At 46.7% G+C, this 25,579-nt stretch overlaps 1 protein-coding gene across 5 annotated transcripts in view; it reads right to left on the bottom strand.

Annotated features, from left to right (window-relative positions):
* Positions 1-4,487: 4,487 nt before the first annotated feature.
* The window catches only part of LOC123024334 (cytochrome P450 20A1), a 32,146-nt gene continuing 11,054 nt past the window's right edge, over positions 4,488-25,579 (bottom strand). For 4 of the 5 annotated variants that reach the window (XM_044431934.1, XM_044431935.1, XM_044431933.1 and 1 more), the window contains 9 exons: positions 23,687-23,854; positions 22,119-22,197; positions 19,557-19,672; positions 17,984-18,038; positions 16,902-17,022; positions 11,551-11,662; positions 10,140-10,204; positions 7,378-7,467; positions 4,488-6,855 (listed from right to left, as the gene is read on the bottom strand). In XM_044431934.1, coding sequence (XP_044287869.1) covers positions 6,705-6,855; positions 7,378-7,467; positions 10,140-10,204; positions 11,551-11,662; positions 16,902-17,022; positions 17,984-18,038; positions 19,557-19,672; positions 22,119-22,197; positions 23,687-23,854 — 957 coding nt within the window. In that variant the 3' untranslated portion in view covers positions 4,488-6,704. The remainder of the gene's footprint in view (positions 6,856-7,377; positions 7,468-10,139; positions 10,205-11,550; positions 11,663-16,901; positions 17,023-17,983; positions 18,039-19,556; positions 19,673-22,118; positions 22,198-23,686; positions 23,855-25,579) is intronic. The other variant, XM_044431932.1, reaches the window with a different exon arrangement.

Genomic DNA, 25,579 nt, shown 5'->3' with positions numbered 1-25,579 from the left:
GTTGTTAGGATACATCTCATCCTGGCTGCCCTCCTATTTCCTTCCTGCCCCTTCTGCCGCTGCCAAGATTGTTATCCTGACACCTGAGAGCAGCAGGCACAGTTCTTTCCATAGCAGCTATGAGGAAGGGTTGTAGGATCCTTGAATCTGAAATACCCTAGGGCCCTCCAAAGATGTCTAGGGGTCACAAGATTTGTTCCCTCAGCCCTTTACACCTTAGGAGAAGCATATGAACTTTTCATTAAAAAGGGAGGAAAACTGCACACAAATTGGGAAGGCACCAAACAAATGAGGCTTCAGGATGGGGCCATCAGGGGGAAGCTAGTGGGCTGATTTTGGCCCATGAGCTTGTGATTCCTCCCTCCCCATATTAAAAATAGATGTTTGGAAATGTTGTGGCTGAATGTTCCCAACAGTGTTTCACGATGCCAACACAGCTTGAGTTTTGATCTGGTAAGGAAACAGAGGAAGTGCAACAGTGAAAGTGTATTTTATCATGCCAGTATTTGGACTGGTGTGTGACATAAGTCTGGGAGAGCACCTGAGTCACTGGGCTGAGGGAGATCAACACCACGATTTGTGCCTCAGGTGCTAAAATGTCTTGGGCTAATGTACGAATAAGTTCAACAGAATCATTAAATACCTCAGTTGTGCACATTTACATGGGAGGAAGCCCCACTGAAATCAGTAAGCATGCACACAAGTAGGTGCAAGGATCACCTTCCTTTTGAGGAAACCATTTGACTGGGAGATGGAGAGTTTGGGCAATTATTTTTAGAAGATGTTCCTTGTGTCTGTCTGCTGCATCCAGTAACACCATGTGACTGTTTCAACTGTGTGAAAGAACCAACTATACATCAGCTGGCAACTCCAGGACTATACTGTCAAGTTTTCCCAAGAAGGAAATGTTTTTAAATTGACTGTTTGAGAGATCAACACACACTTTCCCTTTGCCTTTCCCTCTGGGAATGAAACTTAAAATAAAACTCATAAGGCACAGTCCTTGCATGTTTAGACAGGAAACAAGGCCTGTAACTCCCAGCAGAACTGTCTGGATTATGCCAAAAACTGATGGCCTCTTTGGCGGCTAAACACACATAGGACTGCACTTAGTTTTGTTTCCAACGGTTTTTGAGCAACTGGCACTTTACAGAAAATTGATTTTGCATCAACACTGAAGAAAAGTTAAATCTAAACTGTTTTCTGGGGACACATCTGACCTTCAGTTAACCAAAGATTGGAGTTACTGAGCTTTTAAAACTTAGTATAATGAAATGATTTAAAGTGAAGTAGAAAAATGTTGTTTCTAAGTGCAGTGTTAAAACAAATCTTTTAAATCCACTCTTTCACATACACAGAGCTGAAGTACATCCTATGGTGTTTACTTTATTTCAGGTCAGATAGTGGGCTTCAGTGACCTCACGCAGGGCTGGTATCATGACTAGTCGTAGTTGGGCAGCTGCTGAGGCCTCACATCCCAGCAAGGCCACATTGGCAAAAGCCTCCACTGGGCTTGCTCCTCTTCTCTGTTGTAACCTGCTTGTTCAGTTGCCTCTCATTTTGGGTCAGATGACAGTGCAGGTAACAAACAACAGTAAAAACCATTGCCTACAGGAATCAAATGTAGACCTTTCTACACAGAATTTGTCTGGGAAATGAGCAGTCCCCACTCACGGTGTAGTTAGAAAGCTTCATCTGGTGGGCTATCACAATTCACACTGCTGGTAAATTAGCTGCTCAAAATTGCATGATAGAGACTGAAAATATTCCATGGAGTCAGAAGTTGTTATCTTCAGGAACCAAACCCTCTGACAAGGTAAATATATTTCAGTCTTGAAATGGTCTTGAGGATAACCACTCCTGACAACAGTGAATATCTGTCTATCAGAACACCACTTCATTGTCTGACCATCTCGAGGTCATTCCTATGTCACCGCCATTTCTGCAGAATGATCTATCCTTTCTGATAACAAACCTGCTCTTGTTGATTTACATGATGCCAGAATCATGGCAATCTTTATTATTTTTGCATCCTACCCTTCCTCCAAAATTCTCCAGGAAGTGTACATAATCAATGGATTTGCATGACACAGGCCATGGTGGTTTCTTGTGCAGGATGGTCTGTTGTGTCATCCAAACCCAAGAAACAACAGAGTGTTCTATAGTTTCCATGCTTCTCCATGGTTTTTCCAATTGTCCAAACCCAGCATTGTGTTTTTCCATGCTCCTGGCATAGTTAGCAGAGTCTCCCGGAAAGATTGACAACTGCAGGAGCTGCTCCATTCATCCAGGGTGGGATTCTATTTAAGGCACAGTGGCTGATGGGATACAAGTCATCAGCAAGAGGACTGAGCAAGGATGGTGGAAACCAAGGTAGTGTAGAAACCACTCGATCATCTGTCAGGCAGACCCAGGATAAAAACTGTGCCCTGTGGAAACCACACAGGATTGCTTGTCATGAGATGTGAACCATGTCCCCGATTTTACCTGTGCAGCAGCCCTGGCAGATAGGTTAAGGTCCTCCAGTCAGTTTGAAGGGAGAACAGAGATTCAAATCCAGGTCTCTGTCTTTCCATCCTAACTCTATGTTCTTTCTGTTTCACCATACCGGCTCTGAAATATGATGCCTGCAGACAACTCAACCCAGTGAAACAAGTTTTAGGAGCTTCTGTCCTGGGTTCAGTGTAGCATAAGCAGGCCCTTGTCTTAGACTAACCTTTCCTAAGCTGCAGTTCTCCAGATGCTTTAGACTACAACTCCCATCAGTCCCCACCTCCAGTCAATAGTCAAAGTGATGGTTGTCATCTGGAACACTGATAGGCCTGAATCTGAGCTGGGAACATTGTGTGAGCAAGATTGGTGCACACCACCACCCCTCCCCTAATCCAGACCCCCGGGCTATTCCCTTTGAGCTTGGGGGCTCAGGCAGGCCACTGCCCATGTTCCTTCCCTCCGCTCCCAACTAACACCATCAAGCACTGCATGTCTCAACCTCAGCTGTTTGCCTACTCAAAAGGCTCATGCAATCTGTTGCTGAAGTGTCGGTTCCTTTAGCCAACCCATCCCGAAGTATAACTCTTCCAAGGTAGAAATGAGAGCTGCCCATGGGGAAAAGGCATGGGGGTGGAGGGGATCAAGCATTCTTGGGTAGCTGTGGCTGGTCAGCAACTACTGTGTCCTCCTGCCCAAAGACCCAAGCACAAAAAGCAGCAGCAATAGGACCCTGTCATTCATGATTGCCAAAGGCTGTAACAGCTCAATTCTGTGGAAGTTTATTCAGGAAGCCATATTGAGCTCAAGTAGACTTGCCCTCAAGCAGGTGTTTATTGGATGGCAGGGAATGCTCCCTCTCTAGGCAGAGGAGCTACTCTTACCTGCACGTTCCATAAGTGAGCGGTGGGCAATTTGCAGCTCCAGGTGTTTTTGGCCTGTAACTCCATGATTCCTCATCTTATTGACTAGGTCACGGAGGGCTAATGGAAGCTCTAGGCCAAACATCTGGAGAACCAGAGATTGCACAGCCTTGCCATAAGAAAACTTGTTAATTTTTGAAGTTAGATATCTTTGCAGAGTCTTCTAAGTACATCAAAGCACTACTTTGTATTTCGATGCACTCATTTTTTTCTAAACTGAGGACTTGATCATCCATTCCTAAAGGGCACGAATGGGACCTACAAAAATAGTTGCTTTTTATTCTCAACCTCAAACAGAAATGGTCCTGTTCAGGATTCTAGTCAGCCGTGTCTTCCCTCTGAAATAGTATAAGCCAACACTCACCAGCCTGGGCCATCCAGATGTTTTGGATGGTAACTACCAGCATTCCTAATCATTGGTCTTGCTGGCAGGGGCTGATGGGAGCTAGAGGGTAGCAGTCCGGGAAAGTATGGCATGAGCAGTTCCAGACTCAAGGAAGCCGGTTCAGTCCCCTTCCTCCCTTCAGTTTCTTTTCTGACTTTTAATATTCTGTAGCTTCTTGTGGGTGCTGCACCTGCTCAGTCCTCGCTGAGCTATTGCTGCAGGAGGTGCCAAAGCTTTATATACTTTTCTTTCCTTTAAAATGTATTTCACGCTTCTGCCAATCTGAGGCTTCTGATGAGCAGGCTCGTATCAATCACCTTGATGTCAGTGGCCCTGTTTTGTTTCCATAGCTGTTGGCACGGGGTGCTGAGCTTGGTATGGAGGCTGTGATGCGGAGGATCGTAACAGATAACAATGGACCTGGCTTGGGTCTCCCAGTAATATTGACTTACAACCCGGATCATCTGCAGCCAGCATGGCCCATGGTCAGAGCCACATCTATGGGACCACGCTTAGACCACCGGTTTCACAAGAGGGTATTTTTCCTTTTCAGTGCTCCTTGCATAAGAAATCACAGCAAGAAATGTTTCTTATTTTTTTAACTCAATCAACAAATTATCTGTTAAATGCAAGAGGGAAGCAGAATCAGCCTAGAGCTCAAAGGAGCACAGTAAATTGGACAAGCAAACAATGACTAAGCAAAGTTTATTTAAGGAATAAAGAAGTGAAGACAGGACAACAGAAAACTCAAACAAGTCCAGAATCACATAAAGACAGTGGTGGAATAACTGAGTGCAAGTTAAAGAATCCACAAGCAGGTCTAGTTTTATTTTTACTGTATTCTATCAACTGTTTAACACTACCCAGAGAGCTTTGGTTACTGCATGGTACAGATATAAAATTAATACTATTTTCATCTTCCAACTCATACTCAGTGAACATGTGGAGAGAAGAGATAGGCGTCACGCATTTGACTTTCACCAAAGTAAGTCTTTCCCGTTTCCTGGATCTCTGGCAAAGACTCAATCTGGCTTCTGCTTCTTCTTTGCCATCAGCTCCCAGTCCATCAACCCTGAGAACAAGTTCCCTAAAGATTTAATTGTAGGAACAAAATAGTTGAACTTTTGATGCTGTAGTGCCGAACGGGTTAAAGCCACTGGCCACTGAGCTGTGACGGGAGAGCAGCATTAATCCCATCCCACTGCAGTCAGCACTTTCTTCCTGTGCTTCCTTTACTTGCCCTGTCAAACACTGGCCTAAAGCTCTCTGTTGCTGAGGCCGAGCAACTTTGATCATTCTGGGTTGCGATCACATCAAATGCAGACCTCAGAATCGCTCAAAATCCCAGTGCTGGATGGGGCTTGAAGACTGACATGTTCAATGCCTGTTCTAAAGCAGACTCATCCAGGCATCGGCCCACATTCACTGAGGAACTCACTGAAAATTAATTACTTCCATACACACTCTTGTGTGTCCACAGGCAAGAGAGCAAGACAACTCACCTACAACAGAGATGCCTGCCCAGCCTAAAAGAATGGTTTGGTAACACAATGTAGATCATTCTTGTAAGCATTAAGCCCAATCTCACAGGAGAAAGCAAAACCCACAGGACTGCTAGGCCCTTCAACTCAAGGTACTGATTTTGGCAAGTATTTTTAATTATCCCCTCTATGGTATTGGTACATTAGCATAAATCGTAAACAGATTTGCAATTAAAAAAGGTAGAAAAAAGGAAAAAAGAGGAATGATAAACAAGAACCACTCTGTGAAAGAGAGATCTGAAAAGAGAGCTGATCTGAAAAAAACTTGGAGCATTTGACACTTTGGGTTCATTTTGATCAGAGCTACTTTTGAAAAAACAAAAACAACACTGCATACCACTGACAGTTGGTTTGACCCTCTTGTACAGCAAAAGAAAAGAGGCTATAACTAAGCCACCAGATTAAAACAGTGATTCAGTATCCTTCTACAGGAGGACTATTTTAGGTTAATGCAATCTTGAACAACCATTATTCCATTTTGCTTCATCCCCACATATATATACACTGAATCCATGCATAAAAACCACTGTCTATCACTCTGGTCCCAGTCCAGTTAAACCAACTTGTGAGTAAATGCCACTGCAACCAATGGGACTTGCACTACTCCCAGTTAATTTGTTCAAGTAGTTTCAGAGGGGCTCAGTCATGAGTAACACTGGCTAGATCTGATGGGGATTACAAGAAATAGAGCAGTAAGCACCAAATCTGCTCTAGGCCCTGAACATGCACCCAGTTTTACCCAATTCTGTTTTGAACCCTGTCAAGTTGGCTTTCTCCACCACAATCCAGGGACTAGCACAGACAAGTACAACACTTGGGGAATTTCTATAAATAATGTACTACTTAGTGTCCATAAATGAGCAGTTTGTCCTCAATTGTCCTTTGTAGCCACATCAGAGCTTTATTTAAGGTCAGGCCTCTTTGGAGTTGCCCAAACTTGCATCTTCCTATGCTACAACTCAATACTGAACAAGTGACCTTCATCTAACAATCTCTTTTGAAAAAGCACCTCTGAGCTTGTGCAGTGTGCCTCACCACAGTCCATCCACACCTGTCTGGACTAATGGCTAAGGATGCCTAGATTTGCATGTGTGGCCTTCTTTACCATTTTGTATTTTAAGTGAGAAGAAGGAAGAAGGGAAGCCTGCGATCTGTTCTTAAACCTATGAAGTTCTCCACTTCCATTAATCCTGCAGATTTGTTTAGAGCATCGTGAGAGGCAACTGGATTTTATTAATAAGAGAAGACTTTCCATTATGGAAAAAGGAAAGTACTTGAGGATTCCCCGACCTAAAAGTGGTTAGCAGTGAAGTGGTGACTGGTGGAAGAGGGCCCATCTCCCCAAATATGGCCTTGCTCCTTGCCTTAACATCTCTTGGATACCATAATCCACGCTTCCTCCTTGGGTGAAGTGACCAGCTCATACTTGGTGTCCATGACTTGGCCTTCAACGGGGTGTAAGTGGAGGGACCTCACAATTACACTCAGCAAGATTGTAGCTACCGTATAGGCAAACCTAGTGATGGGAAAAGATAAGAACATGGAGAAAGAATGAGACTGTTGCATCCTACGGTAAGCAAACAAAAGAGGAAATTCAGTGGAAGGTGTTTGCCATCTCCTGTTACTCACTGCTACAACCTGCATCCTCTGGATGGTTGAGGGGGCCCCTCTTAGGTGCTGCAGAAAGGGGCACAGGGTGGGGCAGGAATTGCCCATGAGTGGGAGGTGCTTCGCTTGATCAGATCCCCCTTTGCCCAGCTGCCCTCAATGTCTTCATCCCACCTTGGGCAAGAGGATGTTCCGGTGAGGTTGCACGTGGGCAAAAATGGTGGAATAAAATTTCCTTCCAAGAACTTCCTTTCATCCCTCTAGCTTGGGATTCAAACCAGAATGTAACCAAGAAGGTCACACAATCCTTTATATGGACAACTCTAGATAAAGTCTACAAAATATTTCTACACTTGGAATGGATCTCTGCCCCACCCACCACTTCTGTATCCCACCTGGTATCAAAAAAATGCTTTTGCTTTTTCCTCACCTCAGCTCCGGACACTCCTGACTTCCTGAAAAGCCGAGGAGAGAAAAGTTTTTCATGGCAGATTCATCACTGAATCTGTCTGGATCAAATCTAGCCGAAAAAAGGGGGGAAGAGGGGGAGGGACAGAAACAAGTATTAGAACACCCTTTAAAAGCAGATCCACAAAAACACCTTTCTGGCATATACCAGAACACATAGCAGGGCAAAACACTCCCCTTCCCACTGCCTGTCCAGTGCCATTTTCCACCCCAATTTCATCCCCTTTGATCCGATAGCCATCCACTCTGCTCACCCGTTCTTTCCCTGCTGCCTGCACCCTGCCTCCTCCCATTTCTTCCTAATCCAGACCGCTTGCCAATGATTGTATCTGTGCGATGGAGCCGATAATTCATTAGAAAGGAAAGCTTGTTTACCATCGGGTCAGTGGGGGGTTTTTACACAAGCAAATATACAACCCAGGCTAATGTTCCCATAATCAAGGGACTGGCAAGGTAGTAAGACACCATGCCGCTTATTTCTGCAGGGAAAACACAGCATTTGCTGTGGCGAGCCTTACTGATTAAAGACCACAGCACACGTGTGGCTTCCGTGAGCATGATTTCTCACTGAGCAGTAGATTTGTTATCGTTCAAGCCTTCCGCTGTTTTATCATTGCTCCTCACCATGTTCCCCTGAAAGGCCAACTGACGTTTGCAGCGAAGAAGTCAATTCTGAAGGCAGCCCGCAGTTGCTGCGGGGACCTCCTGCCAACGCAGCCATGATCTCAACAGGCAACTTAAGGCGCTACCGTATGTTGCAGGGAAGTGCTGTGGGCTGCCTGGGCGAAAGCTATTCAGTCAGCTCTCCAAGCCTGTCCTTCCTTGCAGACTTGAAGGAGCAAATGATCCCCGAATCCTCTGTCTCTCCCATTAGCACACGCTCTGAATCTCTTTCCCCTCACAGGCAGGAAAGCCAGAGCTACACCTTTGCCGAATGGTTTTTCCCACCGCAGTGAAATACCTGTGTGTCCCCCCCCCCCCCACATTTCTTTAAGTCCTGCATCAGTAGAGGACATCGCAGAAAAATGAGCTTGGCAACTGGATTTATCAACCTCGGAGAGGAATGGCAAAGGCTGCAGGTGGAGTCCCAGGTTTCACGTAAGAAGGATCTCCTGTAGCAGGACTCAAGAGAAAGAGCTGTGCTTGAAAGCTGCTGTTGGCACTCAAGGTGCAGAGGACTCAGCCACAGCACCAGTCACCTGCAAGGAGCCCACGGCAGCTAACACAGTCCTCCTCTACTCCATTTTCTCCTTGCAACAACAACCCTTTGAGGCAGCTTAGGCTGAGTGTCAGCAACTGGTCAACAGTGACCCAATGAACTTCCTGACCAAGTGAGGACTAGAACCTGGGTCCTGAGTCCTAATCCGGCACTAGTACAGTCCTGTCCTGGTCCAGCACTCTAACCACTACACCATGCTGTCACAGAGGTAGCCTGACACTGTTTTGGCTCTGTGGAAGTAAATCCAGAGAGCCAACTGCATGATCGACACGGAGGGGCCCCCTCTCTGCTGAGTGGTACGGCTGGCTCAGCCTTCTCCACCTTTTCCTGGAGAGCAAGTGGAGAGCAAATGTGCAGCGGTGCCCGTTTTTAAGTGCCTTGGCCATTGCCAGGCCTCTTCTTCGGCAGCCATGCATCCTGTTGCGACAGGGTCCTGCCGCTTCTCTCGTTACTTCTTCCAAAAATAAAGTTTCAGCTGCCAGAGAGAGAGCAGGGCCCTTAGGTGGATTTTTCTTCAATTAAGCCAACTGTCTCTCTGCCCTGAATCAAGTTGCTGACCCACTTCATTTCAGCCCCAGCCCTGCCCCCACGTTGCCCAAACGATGCTAAAAGTTGCCATCTGCAGGTCAGACAGAGGTACAACATTCCCATGGCCTCCAGAGCTGGAGCCACAGTCCAGAAGTCTAGAAATAGGGCAGTAGGACCGCCACGATCTTTATAACAACCCTATGATTGATGTTTTCTCTGCTGATATAAAGTTCTAGGCTCTGCAATTGCAAAGTTTAATCCCAAGGGCAGACTTGATGGCAGCAAAACACACAGTATTCACCACAGAAAGTCATGAACATTTACAAAAGGCAGCTACCAGTTTTCTTCAAAACACTACAAAAGCATTCTGCAGGGTCCTGTTTGCAGTTACATGAAGCCCTGGGTTTGGAAGCAAAAATTCCTCATATTCACCAGCCTCTGCCTTGAAAATTTATTACAGCCTTTCTTCCAGATGGATTAGCTGGATTAGAGCTTGCATCATCCCATAGGTATGGGAGTTGTAGTCCAACACATCCAGGAGGCCCCACATTGAGGAATTAATTAAAGCATTAAGAACCAGACTGCATGTTCAAAAGCATATCCTTGGCCTGGACCTCTTCAGGATGCTGTGTAAGAAAATGATGCATTGAATTTCCCCCTATTTTGAAAACCTCCCACCTGTTTTTTTAAATTCATTTCATGAAAAGCAGCCATGTATGAAGGAAAATTGAGCTCATCTTTCATGTGCTATTCTTCCTATGTACACGGTGCCAGGGTCAGTTGGCTTGTTTTCAGACGGGAGAACATTCAATCATGGTATCGCACACATGTATCTGGCATAGCAGAGCCCAAGGACTCGACCCTTTGTTCAGATCTTGGAGGAAAAAGTAGTGTGTGTGTGTGTGTGTGTGTGTGTGTTGGGGAGGGGATCAGGATTAAATACGTCTAAAATAAAATAACATCAATTGTGTACCTACTTATAGGGCAATGGCCAAGCTGAGCTGTCTTGCAGCACCACGCCAAGCGCATACAGCACAAGAGTCTGAAATGGAATTAGAAAGGCACCATTTTAGCGTTGTCAACACTGACAACAGTGTTGTCATGATCCGTTGCATATATTAGCAGTCCATTCTGTGTTTTAACGGCTTTATTCCTATAAATGCACCAAACACGCACTCACAGAAATCCACCCACCCACAAATATTCCGTGCTCTATCACCAGCCATTTAACTGGAAATGAAGCAAACATGTTTTCTGTCCAGCATTACTATAGGAGGACTAAAAGGAGATATTCTGGGACAGGAAGCAAAAACAAAGTCTTCCTTTAATAGGAAGACTTTATTAAACTTCCCTTAAAGTTGGATGATACCAGAATGGAGGAATGCAAAAGGACACGGTTCAAGATGGCTCCAAGAGGATGAGCATGCAAATATTTGTAGTTGCTTTTTGATTTTATATGCAGAAAGAAGAGCTTGCCCTGTTGGTAGCCAATAAACAAGAGTGGCAGAAGCTAATTGCCTCTTCTAGTTTTCTTGCCTCTGCGATTAGCTCCTTCACCCCATCCTTACACATCTGAAGAAAACTGTGGTGCTCTCACTGCAAAGGACTGAAGGCAGAAAAGCCAAGCAAGTTTACTAGGTGGCAAATCTGACAGAATAAAACCCCCACAGATTAAATGCATTGGACAAAATGGACAGTGCACACAAAAGCTTCTGCCAAAATAAATGTGTTAAGTCTTTAAGGTGTCACAAGATTCAATTATTTTTGCTGCAATAGATTAACAAGGCACTCCATTAGAAATGGATCCAGCGCAACAGCACTTCTTTTTTTGGAGGTGGCCTGAGATGTCTTTAATTAAAAATGTCAGCTAATTTAGAATGACATAGCACAGCAACTATGCATTTTTGCCAGACTCCTCCCGATTCCTTTTAAGTAGAAGTATTTGCACTGAGCTGGTTTGGATTATTGTAACTTGGCTCAACAAGTCAAGGGAGGGACAAGACTTTTGCGTGCATATGCAGTCATGCAGTGGTTTAAGATTGTTTCAAAACAGATAATCATAGTTTTTCAGTCCAGGGGGACTAGGGAATTATGGTTAAGGAAAGATGCCTTGGCATAGGCATGGTTTGCGTAAAGAAGGAGCAGAGGGGCTGCATGAACAGGCAGAAGGTCATTTGTATATCAGCTCATTAAGACAATATATAATTGTCCCAACTGACTCATGAAAAAGAATGTTAGTGTTCCTGCTCGAATGCATGTATGCATGTCAATAAATCATTCTGTCATATATCTAATTCACCTTCCAGCCCTCTCCATAACAATAAACAAATAAAGATGAATGCTTCCTTTCTGAGATACAAGCATCAAAGCACTGGGTTCCAGTCCTACCTCTTTGGGAACAATATGATGGTCCACTCTGCCCTCCAGCTCTTGAAGCCTTGCTGCAATTGGCGTGAGCTTTGCTGTCCTCACTGTCTCGCAAAGCACCTGCCGGCAATATCTGCCAAATGAAAGCCTTTATGAGCCTTTCATTTGAAACGTAAAAAGATGCAACGGGCTTCTGCAGATGCCACAGCCATGTTGCTGGGCTGCAGAGCATCCAGAATCCCATGATGGGCTCAACATTAAGCCAGGCAGTCCCAGCAGGACTTGTAACGGAGGGTCACGCACTAACAGACCTGCTGCATTTCAATGGGCCACAACAGCCCTGTGACAAAGGCAGGTTGCTTACCTGTAACTGTCATTCTTCGAGTGGCCATCTATGCACTCACACATATGGGTGCTGTGCCTGCGCAGTGCCTATGGCCGGAAAGATTGCAAAGCTTAATGGTTTTTGGCGGGAAAACTCTGCTCCCCTCCCCCATAACCATATAAATGGAGCGGAGTGCCTGCCATTTTCCCAGTCTACTGAAGACTGGATGTTCACCCCCTCACAAGAGATACTGCAAAAAAATTCTCATGGGACCATGAATACCAAAGAAACATGGTACTGAAAAAAGAACCCATTCACTGACACCGAGTGGGGCCGGCGGGTGGGTTGTGTGAATGCACAGATGGCCACTCGAAGAACGACAGTTACAGGTAAGCAACCTGCCTTTCTTCGTCGTGGCCTCTGTGCATCACACATATGGGTGATTAACAAGCTTACCAGACCCGGAGATGGGTGGTGTCGTCATTGAAGAACAGCGGAAAGGTCTGCCCGACCAAAGGAACAGTCACGTCTGGCACAGACATCAAGACAGTAATGCTTGGCAAAGGTGCAAGGCGTAGTCCATGTCACAGCTTTGCAGATGTCTTGAATTGGGATCCCAGCAGCAAAGGCAGAGGAGGCTGCTACCGCTCTTGTAGAATGCCCTCTGGGTATAACCAGCAAATCAATCTTGGCAAGTTGGTACGCCAGCTTGATAGTTTGTACTACCCATTTCGAAATCCTCTGTGAGCTCACAGGGGAACTTTGTCATGGTCTGAATATTTCACAAAGAGGTGGTTAGATTTACAGAGGGATTCCGTACGCAATCCGTAGAAGGCAAGGCAATGACGAACATCGAGAGACTGCAAGGACCATTCGATCAGAGTAGAGGGTGATGGAAAAAAGGCAGGTAATACAATGTCCTGATTGATATGGAATGGAGTAACGATTTTAGGCAAGAACGTCGAATCAGTGCAAAGAACAACTTTTTCTTTATGAAAGTTCAGATATAGAGGGTCTACCCAAAGCGTGCAGAGCTCACTAGCTCTTCTAGCCAAAGTGACAGCCACGAGGAAGGCAGTCTTCCAAGATAGGAGACATAAATTGGTAGTTGCCAGAAGTTCGAAGGGGGCTCTGGTGAGTGCTTGAAGGACAACTGAGAGACTCCGTGTATGTCATGCATGAAGCCCAGACAGAATCAGTGACTCACGAGGAGGACTTGCACTTAGCACCCAGTGTACAAGAGCCAACCCCACAACCCAGCGTAGGGGCAGATGGGCCAGCTGCTGCGCCTCCCTCTGACTCCCAGCATGCTGAGCAAACGCCTGAGCCCTTATCGAAGCCAGAGAGTCATGAGAGAGAGGAAGCTGCAAGCTCTACTTGGAAGGAGGCCGGGCAAGCTGCTCCTTTCCCCTCTGACACTGATCTTCCTGAGCCAGAAACAGAAGACACAGTGGGCGTGGTGGATTTCTCAAAAGCCAAAAATTGATGCATTCTTCGTAGATATGAACAGCGACAGAATTTATTACGTAAAAGAGAAGAAAGGCGTGACTTAGGAGAGTAATCCCACATGGACTCGGGGAGGGAAGCCATTAGAGGGTTAACATCTGCATATCCAGGACCGCTATTAGAGAACTTATCTATAGAGTCGTAAATCTTGTAGTTAATTAGCATTAAAGGACTTCAGTTTTATTGCTGGTGAATGTGTGGACTGTTTACATACTGGGCTGTTGCCCATGACAATGTAGGCATGACAGGACAAACTGGCGGATGGAGATTTTGAAACCCTTTGATGAATCTTCGAATAATGGATTGAGAAAACACCAAGGAGCCTTGCACTGGACCACGGTAGTGGGAGATAGCTGCTGGATAAACCTTGATGAAAGCAGGTTTAAGTCCTCACTGATGGAGTGCCAGAAGGAACTGCAAGATGTTCTCAATAGAAGCTGAGGAAGCGGTAAACAGGTTGGATTCTGTGAAGGAGGAGAACCGATGCCATTTTGCCGCATACAATCTCTGCGTTGATGGTCTTAAAGCAGATTCGAGAATACGCTGGATGTTGGGATGGAGAGTGCTTGAACCCAATGTATGGTCTAATGGACCCGAGTTGGTACCGTGATTCACTGAATTCGCCAAGCTGTGAGACTTAGTGAGGCGAGGTCTGGGTGGCAAACAGCTCCATCTTGCTGGGTTATCAAATGTGGTATGAGCGGTAGACGGAGAAAGGTGTTGCCGGACAACTGGAAGAGAGTGAAGAACCATGGCTGACGGGGCCACCAAGTTGTGATCAGAATCCCCGTGGCGCCGTCGTGGGCAATCTTGGAAATGACCCTCATTATAAGTGGGATTGGAGGGAAGGCATAGAAGGGCATGTTGGACCACGGGATCATTAGGGCATCTCCCGCTGAACCCGGCCCAATGCCGGCACGAGAACAGTACGTGCTGCATACTCTGTTCTTGTGGGTAGTGAACAGATCTATGTCTGGGTAGCCCCATTGGAGGAAAAGTTGACTGCAAGTTGGTCGAACTAGCTCCCATTCGTGGGCTGTCGACATTTGTCTGCTCAAAACATCGGCCTCCTCGTTGTCGGTACCGGCTAGGTGGACTGCCAGGAGAGTTATGTCCCTGGGAATGCACCAGTCCCACAGCTGCATCGCTAGACGGGCCAGGGAAGTGGATTTTGTGCCACCCTGCTTGTTCGCATAAAATACAGTGACAATGCTGTCAGATGCAACTTGAACCACGTGTTGCTGGACAGTGTCCTCGAAAGAGCGGAGGGCTTTGAAGATTGCCAGGAGTTCGAGGTAATTGATGTGTCTGGTAGATTCTTGTCGATCCCAGGTGCCCTGTGTTCAAAGCCTGGCACACAAGGTTCCCCACCCGATCAGGGACGTGTCAGTATAGAGAGTCAGGGTTGGGTGTGGTGGACAGAATGGAACACCCACGTTCAAGTTGTGTGGAACAGTCCACCATGATAGCGTCCGAAAAACAGAAGGTGGAAGACGGAGAGGTCGATTGGGCGAGTCTCAGAATCATAGTTCCTTGTCACGGGGCGTAGTATGACCCCTCAATTTGCGACCCTGGGACGATTCCACCACTATCGAGTTCGGCCTCGGGTGGCACAGGAGGAATGGTATATCCTGCTCCCGAACTTGATACATTGTCTCATACCAAAGAGAAGTAGGTTGGGGCTGGCTAGGAAAATCCCAGGGTTGTACCATCGCTTGTCGAAGGGTCATTATCAGAGGTAGGATGATGGCAGCTGATTGCTCTCCCCTTACAGTATCGTAGAACTTGTTGGTGCTAGGATCGATGCGATGTTTGCGCCTCAATCTCTAGCGATCTGACAAGTTGTGACATCAGTTCACCAAATGTCACATTAAGGTTCCTCCGGCGATCCAGGACCTTGCATCGTGATGGCTGCATCAGGTGAAGTTGATGCCATCTCCGAGTCCTCAGAGTCCATATCGTATTGCGGTGGGCCGCTCGAAAAGGACTTAACCAGTGAGCTGGGGTGCCCCGACCTCATCAGTCGCGAAGTAGATGCCGTCTCTCTCAGTTCCGGGGAGAGAGTACGGTCCCGAACTGACGGGTAGTAGCCATAATCCTGGTAGTCATCCCAAGGCGCATGATGGCTTCCATGATGGGCTTGTTCCCATCCCTCCACAAAATGGCTGGAGGAGCGATGTTGGTACCGCACTTGCTGCGAAATTGTTCTTAAGAGAGGCCCAGGTGATGGAAGGGGCGAAGGAGAGCTAGCTGTTGGAGGGGAGTCATGGATCTCCCCATCAGAAATGGACTCTCACAGCAGTACATCGGGTTGCTCGGGAGATAAATGAATCGAGCATACAACCCGTTTGGGAGACCCAGGTGGAGTCACCTGCATAGCCATCTGCAGGGCCGGACCCGTCAGTGTCGGTATCGTGGCAGCCATCGGGGCCAATGGTACAGACGAGCCCGAATCACGGTGTCATGGGTGATTGGGCTTCTTAGGCTTATGGGCTGGTTTGTCTGATTTGTCCTTTTTGGGCTTCTTATGGCCCAAGGACTTCTCAGATCCACCGTGCTTTCTCTTTTCCTTTTGTTTGCGAGGAGAAGGAGGTTGCTGAGCCTCCATTACCGGGGCACCATCAGCCGATGGGCGCGGTAGAAGCAGAGGCTGGAGCAGGTTTGCTGGCCAACTGATCGGACTGCATGAGGGCCTGGTCCCACAGCAGTTTCTGCAGGCGGTTTTCACGGTTCTTCCTTGCCTGCTTCATGAAGGCCTGGCAATGGCCGCATTTGTCGGTCCTGTGCCCCTCTCTGAGGCAGAGGAGACACAGATCGTGTGGGTCGGTTGGAGACATCTTAGACCCAAACTGCAAGCATCTGCGGAAAGCCGCATGCTGTGCCATCGGAAGAAGAAGGATAGGAATAGGTAGATAGAAGAAGGGATAAGATAATTCTTCTTTTATTTTTATAGGAGAGTTTAAAGAGTAAAATGGGGGAAAAACTTTAAAAAGGAAGGGAAAAACTTGGAATTATGCAACTATACAACTAGCTAACAAGGAAAGATTGAATAGTGACGAAGAGATAAAGGCTCGAGGCACAGCGAACAGCAGTTGCAAGAAGACTGGGAAAATGGTGGGCACTCCGCTCCATTTATATTGTTAGGGGGGAGGGGAGCAGAGTTTTCCCACCAAAAACCGTTAAGCTTTGCAATCTTTCTGGCCATAGGCACTGCGCAGGTGCAGCACCCATATGTGTGATGCACAGAGGCCACAACGAAGAACAAAGCATTTCCAGTTCCTCACCATGTTCTGAAGACAACAAGCTCACATCATCCCTCCCCACATTCTCCGCAAACCCCCTGCTTCCAAGATTTGCTGTAAGATTAGGGCATAATGCTGGGGTGTGTACCCTGGTGCCCACAAGCATGCCTAATGGCACCTTCCTTGGAGCCCACCAGGCTCCCTGTCCCTCCTGGCTTTTATTTTTAGGTATTTTGATTTCACCCTAGGATTTCACCCATTTCACCCTAGGAAATGGGTGTTCTGAGACATGCATGCACCTGAGTTGCTCAATTTTCGTGTGTGTAATTGGGCCTTTCCCAAGAACTTGGTTGATTTCCTTGTAAAGCTTCTGCTGAACTTCTTTTGCTGTAGTCAAGAAATAGACTGCCCAGGTGCACACTGTTGAACAAGAAAGAAAAACCAGAGGAGAGAAATAAATGTTTAGTCAGCAACTTCACCCTCACAATGCACCATATCATGACTTTTTTTAAGATAACAAAGGACCTGTAATGTGAAAATCAGATTGTAGGAAGCCGTGCTCCCCACAAAACAGAAACAGCTGGGTTCTGAGGAAACCGAAATACATGTTTGCAAAAACTAGAAGCAGGGAAAAAAGTCTTAGCAGGCTGACTTGTCTTTTGAAGTATTGCTGCAGCTTAGCAACAATAAAATGCTTTTGCCCAAGTGCTCCGTGCATGCCACATATATTATTATCTCAGCCACTCCGGGAAGTAGGCGAGCATTATCTCTTCTGACTTTCAGATGAAGGCTTAAGAGGTGGCAGCTTGCCAGAGAGTTTGTGGCTGGGAGTAGACATAGGAACCTGCCATGTGGCAGTTCAGGCCCTCAGTTCATCTAGCCCAGTTCTGGTGGAACTTATGGGCAGTGGTGGCTCTCCCGGTTTCAGACCAGAAGTCTTTTCCAGCCCGATCAAGAGACACTGGAGGTCAAGCCTGAGCCATGGCCCCTGCAGACTTGAGCAGTGCTCGCTTTCGAAGAAGGCAGCTGCCCCATGAAAAGCTCCAGACCAGAGCCCCTTCCCTCGGGAGTCATTTGCCTCTCTCACGCCCTGCTGCAGAGCTTCAATGCATGCCACAACTGTGACCTGCCATCAGCTTTCTCCAGCCTGCTGTCCTCTTGATGACTGACTTCAACTCCCATCAGCCCCAACTAGCATGGAACACCGGGAGTCAAGCAACCCTGAATATTCTTATGGAGCAAAAGCAGCCTAAACATGCGTTAAAACAAACTATCCAGACAGCGGGGAAAGGAACAGCGGCACCTGGAAAACCATCTATTGTGCCGTGAGCATTCAGAGGTGCTAGCCCCGTCCATCAGTCACACGCTTCTGGATACTTACACTTGGCAGTGATTATTGACCCTGCCAGGGAGAATATCATCGTGTCTTCCAAAATCTAGGAAACAAAATCTGGTTCAGGGAGATGGAATCAGTACAGGGTCATTTTCTCATAATCCCACCCACAGTGTCGATTGAGAGGAGAGAAAGAAAACAGAAGCATATGAGTTACTGATTAATCTAATACTTTCTTTGTTTGGGAGATTTTAAACATTTTATGAATCAAAGTATCTGGAATTAATTCCAAAATAATTGCAGCTCAGAAACAGAAGAAATGAGTAACCTTCAGCTGAGCAGAATGAATAGCCACAGGAGGGGTGGTCAGCAACCTCTGCATTCACCAGCATGTATTCTGGGAGTGTGTGCCTTTATGCATTTACTCAGGCTTAGCTGCCACAGGGCCCAGCACTGTTTGTGCCTAAGCAAGCCTGCAAAGGACTGCAGCCTTATGAGCTCCCAGCAGAGGGGCTAAAGAAGAGAGAATGGTTTGATTTGAATGGGTGCATGTGTGAGAGTGAGTGCCTACCTATAGAAAAGAGAGACTGGACGAATGTGAGAGAAAATGGCTACAACTCCCTCCCTCCCTCATTCATTCCATTTATTATAATTAGATCCACCTTTTTTCCTTCCAAGTAACTCAAGGCAGCTGACATCCTCCTCCTCTCAATTCTACAATGGCAACCCTTTACAATTTTAAAATTGCAAGCCACTCCAAGATGGGCTATGGGGTGGTATATCAAATGTAATCAATAAACAAATAAACCCTGCCAAGTAAGTTGTGACTGGCTCAAAGGCCCCCAGGGAGCTCCATGGATGAGTGGGGTGAGAACCCAGATCTCCTGTGTCCCAGACCCACACTCTTAACCACCCCACCCCACTGGCTCGCCACCTGTTTTAGGTCTGCCCACAGCTGGTACGTGGCTTCCAAGAGGTTTCCACAGAAGTAATGTGGCCCTTAGCCACACAAGCTTCCCTATGCCTAGGTTATCGGATTCAGTGGATGCCCTGCTGGTGGAACACCAGATTTGTCACTGCAGTAACAGATCCACCATTCTGCCAGTGAAGATGGGGTACAAGAATGTGGCTCCCCCCAGATGCCAGCCCCTCCCAACCTGGCTCCTACCAGATGCACTAGACTCCCATGGCCATGCTGGCTGGGGATGACAGGGGTTGTAGCCCAATTCATTTGGAGGCCAGACTGGGAAAGCTGCTCAAACCTATATTCCCCCAGACCACCCCTGTGCCACTGTTGACAGTGGCAGACATGGTGCAAAGGATCCCCTCACTGATGGCAATGGGGGTTAAAAATGGCCGCCCCTCCATTGACAACCCATGTCACTATGACACAGAATGGCAAATGATTGGCAGCTCAGCAGCCAATCACAGCACACTACACAAAAAATCCCGGGGCTGTAAGAGGAGAAAAGCTCCACACATCTCATTCCAGCTAAGAAGACACTTCGACCAAGTGGGATACTCTGCAGACAGTTAAAATAATCAAACCTATGAAGATGCAATTAGCAGCAGATCTGCAGGGAAGTCCACTCAGGGTTAATTATACAACAGGCATAGATACCTGCTTGTCACTCAGTTTCCCCTGCAGCAAAGCATCGATGAAGATGTACCGGTTGAAGCTCTTTCCCTGTCGCTCTTTTATGACTTTCTTCAAGACCAGCTCCATCTCTGTGAGAGCTGCAAGCACAGAGAAGAACAAGTTCTCTCATTAACCGGCACAGGATGTTTCTTCCTGGAAATCTTCTTGCTGCTCAAGCCCTTTCCCTCAGCAGTGCATCACACATTATGGATTAAGAGTGGCTGGAGGCAGCTATGCATTTATTGCACCACAGCTCCCAGCCAGAGGTGCAGCAGTGATGGAGAGGGAGGAAGAGCAAGTGCACCTCCCAGTCATAATATTCATGAAACTAGTGGAAAGGGAAGCCTACAGAAGTTAGGATGGTTGAGACAAACATGGGGATGTTTGGGGCAAGGCAGCAGGTACAAGGGCAGGCAGGGATGCTGCATCTTCTGAGCCTGTAATTCCGGGGACTCTGACTAGCCGTGCTCCCTCCATCCCATCTCCTTTCCCAACCATCTGTGGTTTCCTGGCTTTTGCACACCCTTCTGCCCATCTTAAAAGTGACCAACAGAATGCCACACTAGAATAAGCATTTTTTATATTATGGCCCCACCTACCAGCAAGAGCATCTGCAAAATGGAAATGTGGCCCCTGGGCTGAAAGAGGTTCCACATTTCTGGTTTACAAAATATGCTTAAGATATACAACCACTGCTTCCTGCCATGTCCACATGTCAAAGAGATCTCTGGATTTCCTTTAAATGCAACAATTTCTATATTGCTGCAATATATTGTTGCAATTTCTATATTGCACGTCCCCTTTCCACTTCAATTACAGCCTTATCCAGAAGCTCAAGCACAAGGCTCTTGCACTCAAAGCTACTGCAAGCTGGAGCTTTGAGGGTGCAAGGTGCCTTTACAAAGGGTGCTCTTGTTGTGAAAGGGTGAAAGCTTCTGGCAGGGCAACCTTCCGCAGGCAAGTGCCCTCTAGATGTTTGGGTCTACAGCTTCCATCATCCCTAACCATCAGCCATGCAAAATGGTGAAATTGCAGTCCAAATCCCCTGGAGAACAACCTGCTGGCAAAGGGTGCCGCAAGAAGCAGAGGCTGGGCTGTCAGCATGAAGTGACAAGGCCCCTTGCAGAAGAGCTGCTGGAGCAGATGCAGGACTGCAGACAGAGCATCACAGCAGAGAAATTTGTCAGGCAGGAACATACCCAATAAAAAGAATCCCAAGCTCTGGAGAGGGTTAGGGTGGGCTCTTGCACTAAGCCCAGTTCTTTGAGTGCTATCTGTGGATCTCTCAGACACCTTTCAGGGAGCAAACCCTTAATAGCAGAAGCAGGTCTCTGAATACTGACAACAAAGAATGCATTCAAGTAGGAACCCCTTCAGAAACAAAGCCTTCCACAACCCTCAGCTTCAGTGCAACAGACCAATGGGGCTGCAGCCTTTTCAGAAGCCCCAATTTTATGTTCTCCAGTAAGGTCTAGGTGCAAACACACCTGGCGGTAGGCAGCTCAGTCTTGATGGCGGGACGACTTTAACTTCACTCATTCTATCCATCCGTCTCAGAAAAGCTCATATGATCACTGAGGTGGGGATGCTGTGTTGGGGTTGCTAAGAGAGGGAGGTCTAAATCTCCTTCCAGTAACCACCACCCAGTAACCCCAATGCTTTCCCACCACTGCTAACAGAATGGAAGCAGTGATCTGGATTGCTTCAGGGTCCTGGGGGATGGCTGTCTCTAAGCCTATCAGGGGAACTGCTTCCCCGATGCCATTCAGAGTAAGGACCCAAATCAGAGGTGGGAAATGTCATTGTGGCAGGAGTACTGAGGGCCACTCAACAGGACTTCAGAGACCATTCGCCCGCTTTTGACCTCTTTCCTCCCCAGCACGCGTAAATGCACATTTACAACTTGGGGTCTAATTCCATGAGGTGCTCACCCTGGTTTCACACAAATACCACCCACTTTGCAAACTCTGCCCACTCTTGGCCTAGGCAGAATGTAGACCTGGACAAGTTCAAACGATGGCAAAGCAGTCCATGAAAGGAGGAGGGCAGGAATGAAGGCGGGAGTGATAATGGATTGGACTGGTGCAGAAATCCCACAGCAGGGAGGCATGCTTAACAAATGCACCCAACTCTCAGTGATATAGATTATGGTCTGACGAGGACTGCCTAGAATTTAAATATTAATATCCTGCCTTGGCCAATTTGCCCAAGGCATTACTACAGAGTAGCATAAGAATGGCAAATCCAGTCTGCTGGAAGTTCTGTCCAGATTTCATGTGTCTAGCTCACATTTTTCATGCCTCTGCAACTACGAGCATGAAAATCCTTTCCTTTTTCTAAGAAAACAACCAAAGAAAATCCAGGACAATCTGTGCTACAAGATAAGGCAAAGCCAATTTCAGGGCAACCGTGTCAACTTCAAGAACCTTCTGCGAAAGCATCTATGTGGTTTCCCACCAAAAAGCCATTGGCAGTCTGGCTGTGATCACCCTATCTATCCAGTAATTGTTCGACCAAACAGGGGCTACAAGGAATGGAACTTACCATCTTCGTACAGCTTTTTTCTGGTCACACTTTTGTCAAGTGATCCATCCAAGAAACCCTTTCCAATTTCTGCCCAGATCTGAAATAGGTATATAAGTGCCGTATTACCCTTCCAGGCAGACATAGTCTCATCTTACATCAGTCTTTACAGAATATAAAAACTAGGACTTTGGATCCACAGGAAGGTTGCAAAATAGAAGGCTGCATCCAAAGATAACTTAGCCTAGGAGGTTTCTGAGCTTCTTCCTTTTGCCCCAGCTGCCCACTAGCCTATGCCCTCGTTCCACATTGGTCAGGAGGACCCAAACAAGCCTTTCAGTGAAAAGGAGAGAATGGGAAACCTTCCTACCATGAACTTCCTAAAGTTACTTCCTGAAGTATAACCGGAAGTGCCTGATCCTACACAATCTTGGAAGTTAAGCAGGGCTGGGCTTGGATGGGTGACTTCAATGTTGTGAACTGCCCAGAAAGCTTTGGCTATCAGTGGTATGGAAATGTAATGTCATCGTTGTCATCACCATCACCATCTCACGATCCAAGCCAACGTTTGAGACACAGGCACAGACATGATCTGCTGAACTACAATAAGGTCCAAAGAGTGATGCTGAAAGAGGGCCAGGATATTTCAACTAATCATCTGCTACAAAAATGATCTCCACAGTCACTTATAAATTTATATACAGCTATATAACTAGTAAGTTGCCCAAGTAGTCACCAATTTTAAAAAATCAAAATATTTAAAATCAAGTTTTGCCATTAAAACTGTAGCAGGTCAATAAGGGAAGAGCTTGCTGATAACGCTTTATGGTCTTTAAAAGGCCATAAAACAGAAGTAAAACATCTTTGCCCTGCAAATTCCATTCCACAGGGAGGGAGCCAATGCCTGGAAGCCTCTGCTCCAAGCAGGCTCCAAATGAGATGCACAGCCACCTGGAACCACCAAGGGGTGCCTGATCTGAAGATCTCCACAAATAGGCAGGCATCATGCCCTTTTCTCTTTCAAACACATCAAGGTGAAAAGCTTCTAAATATTCTTCTAGTAAGGGCTGGCTCTGCAATACAGAGTGAGTAATACACAAGTTGTCAAGGGGAGGCATCTATCTAGGTAACAATTTCTGATTGCCGGAGATGGCTCTTGCCCATGTCAGAAGTTGATTCCAAAATGAATCCACCTCCTCCCTTCCCTTCCAAACAGGCTGGACCCACCCTCAGGGAAGTTCCTGCTGCCCGTGGACCTGCCAGTGGGAATGCAGGACATTACTTAACTGGTCTGCTCATCTGAGTCGATGCCAAACCACCAACCTGATGACCTCCCCTGCTACTTCTTGCTCACATTTAGAGTCTGAGCTCTCGAGCACAGAATACTGCATTTTGGAGATGTGGGCCAACCTGTACACGTTGGTAGGAGAGAAGGCGCTCCCAAGCAGATCTCACAAGGCTATTCCAATAGTCGCAAGGATTAAGCAAGGGTGCCTCCTTGCTTCAGTGCTGTTTAATTTAATACTGAAATTATTCAGCCTCCTGTGGTATGAAAGTCAAGTGCCTACCTCTTCCCTGCATAGACTTACCGCGTCATGGTTCTTACGGAATCGGATCACTTCCTGGTCATCCTCAAACCTGCTGCCCATGGCAGCCTGCGTGACGCTCTTCATTGAAAACCCAAGCATGTGCTGGCTGAGTGGCACATGTTGAGACTCCGGGAAGGTCAGCCATTTTGCTAATAATTCTTCTGACAGCTTAAAAAGAAGGAAAATTGTGTTGGCCCCTTTTCTTCCTCATACAGTACTGTGAGAAAGAGTTTTAGGAATGCTGCCAAAAGCTGACATGGGGAGATTCATTGGTAAAACCCACCATCTTTGCAATGTCCATATGTGTACTGAACTTGGATGGGTATGTAATGTTCATTAGCACTTCCATCATTCAAAGACAGACAGTGAGAGCTTGTACATTCTGCATGACGCAAGCATCCAGATGTAACCCTTTCCTTTCTGAAGGAAATGCAAGCACTCAGCAGTGCTTAGTCTTGGGGAATGACACAGCCAGACCCTTTAGATGGTAAACTGCTTCCAAATTTCCCTTCTGCGGACGGGGGGAATGGTGAGAACTATCTTTCTCTCCCTGTCCTCCCACCATGAGTTATTTTACTAGGTAGGCTTTTTTCGGGAGGGGAGTAATTGAGAAATTCCATTCAAGAGCGACCAGAGTAATTTGCAACTTCAGGAGAAATGTACCTTTTCTGTTGTGCTAAGTTAACCCACCATTAAAATGAAAATGATAAAGGGTGTGTTATTATTTGTCCTGAGGGATACAAATAGGCCTGGTAATGTATCTAAAAAACCCAGAACCCCAACTATTCTAAGATGGTTTACTTACATGCCAGGGAGCATTTGGGTGAACAGAATTCCTCATTCATATTACTGGAAAGGGCCAGTTTGAGCATGCCAAAGGAAGAGGACACGGAGCTGGGCCCACTCCGCAGAACAACTGAACAGAGATGGTTCTTTGCACAGACGTTCTGAATGAAACCGGCAGCTTGTAAGGCGCCGCACTATCAGTTGCAGTGCACTAGTGTTAGCATCAGGCTATTAATTTCTAATCATCTTGACTGCCATTGATGCAAAATCTACAAAGGCGAATCCTAAACCTGATTATTGTTACATTTATACTGTCTTTTTTCTTTTGCAAGTTATCAAGAAGACTTACACATCTTCCTGCTAACCATTTACTCACAACAACCCTGTGAGGTAGGTCTGGCTAAGTGTCAGTAACAGGCCCAACATCACCCAGTGATCTTCATAGAATCACAGAATCTTAGAGCTGAAAGGGGCCAGAAGGCCACTGTGTCCACCCCCTGCTATTGCAGGGCACCGATGTACAGCATCCCATTCAGATGATTGTCCAAATGTGATGATTCTGTGGGAACTAGAACCCAGATCTTCTGAGCCCCAGCCCAGTACACCAAGTACTACATCACACTGGCTCTCTGATAATTATTTGAAACTCTGATATAACGGGCAAAAGGCGTGGGGAGCCATTCTGATCCATTAGGGGGAAAAACCCAAAGCCACAGCAGGCTTTATTGGGACTAACTACTCGGTCACTTAGTGCTAAGCCACTATTTGCAACCTCCAGAACTAGGATGCTGCCTGATTGGAGATCGGATTACTGCTCCATCTAGCCCAGCTTGGCCTATTCTGCCTGAGAGGGATCTCTCACTTGATCCTTTTAAACTGGATACCCAGGATCTAACCAGGGAACTGCTCCACACCACGCCTGTGCATTCCTTTGCGTTATGGACCCCCCCCCCCGCATATTCCTCTCCGAGTTGGATGTGAGAGTTTTGCAGCAGTTGGAAGCATGCTCAGCCCTGTGTAACTTCTTAGTTCAGCCTTCCCAAACTGACACCTCCAGCTGTGTTGCACTACAACTCCCATCAATCTCAGTCAGCAGATGGCTGGGTT

Source organism: Varanus komodoensis, unplaced genomic scaffold (assembly GCF_004798865.1).
Source record: "Varanus komodoensis strain SLA01 unplaced genomic scaffold, ASM479886v1 scaffold23, whole genome shotgun sequence".
NCBI lineage: Eukaryota > Metazoa > Chordata > Lepidosauria > Squamata > Varanidae > Varanus > Varanus komodoensis.
The sequence above is the reverse complement of the archived record's forward strand: the minus strand, read 5'-3'. Positions and strand labels throughout refer to the sequence as shown.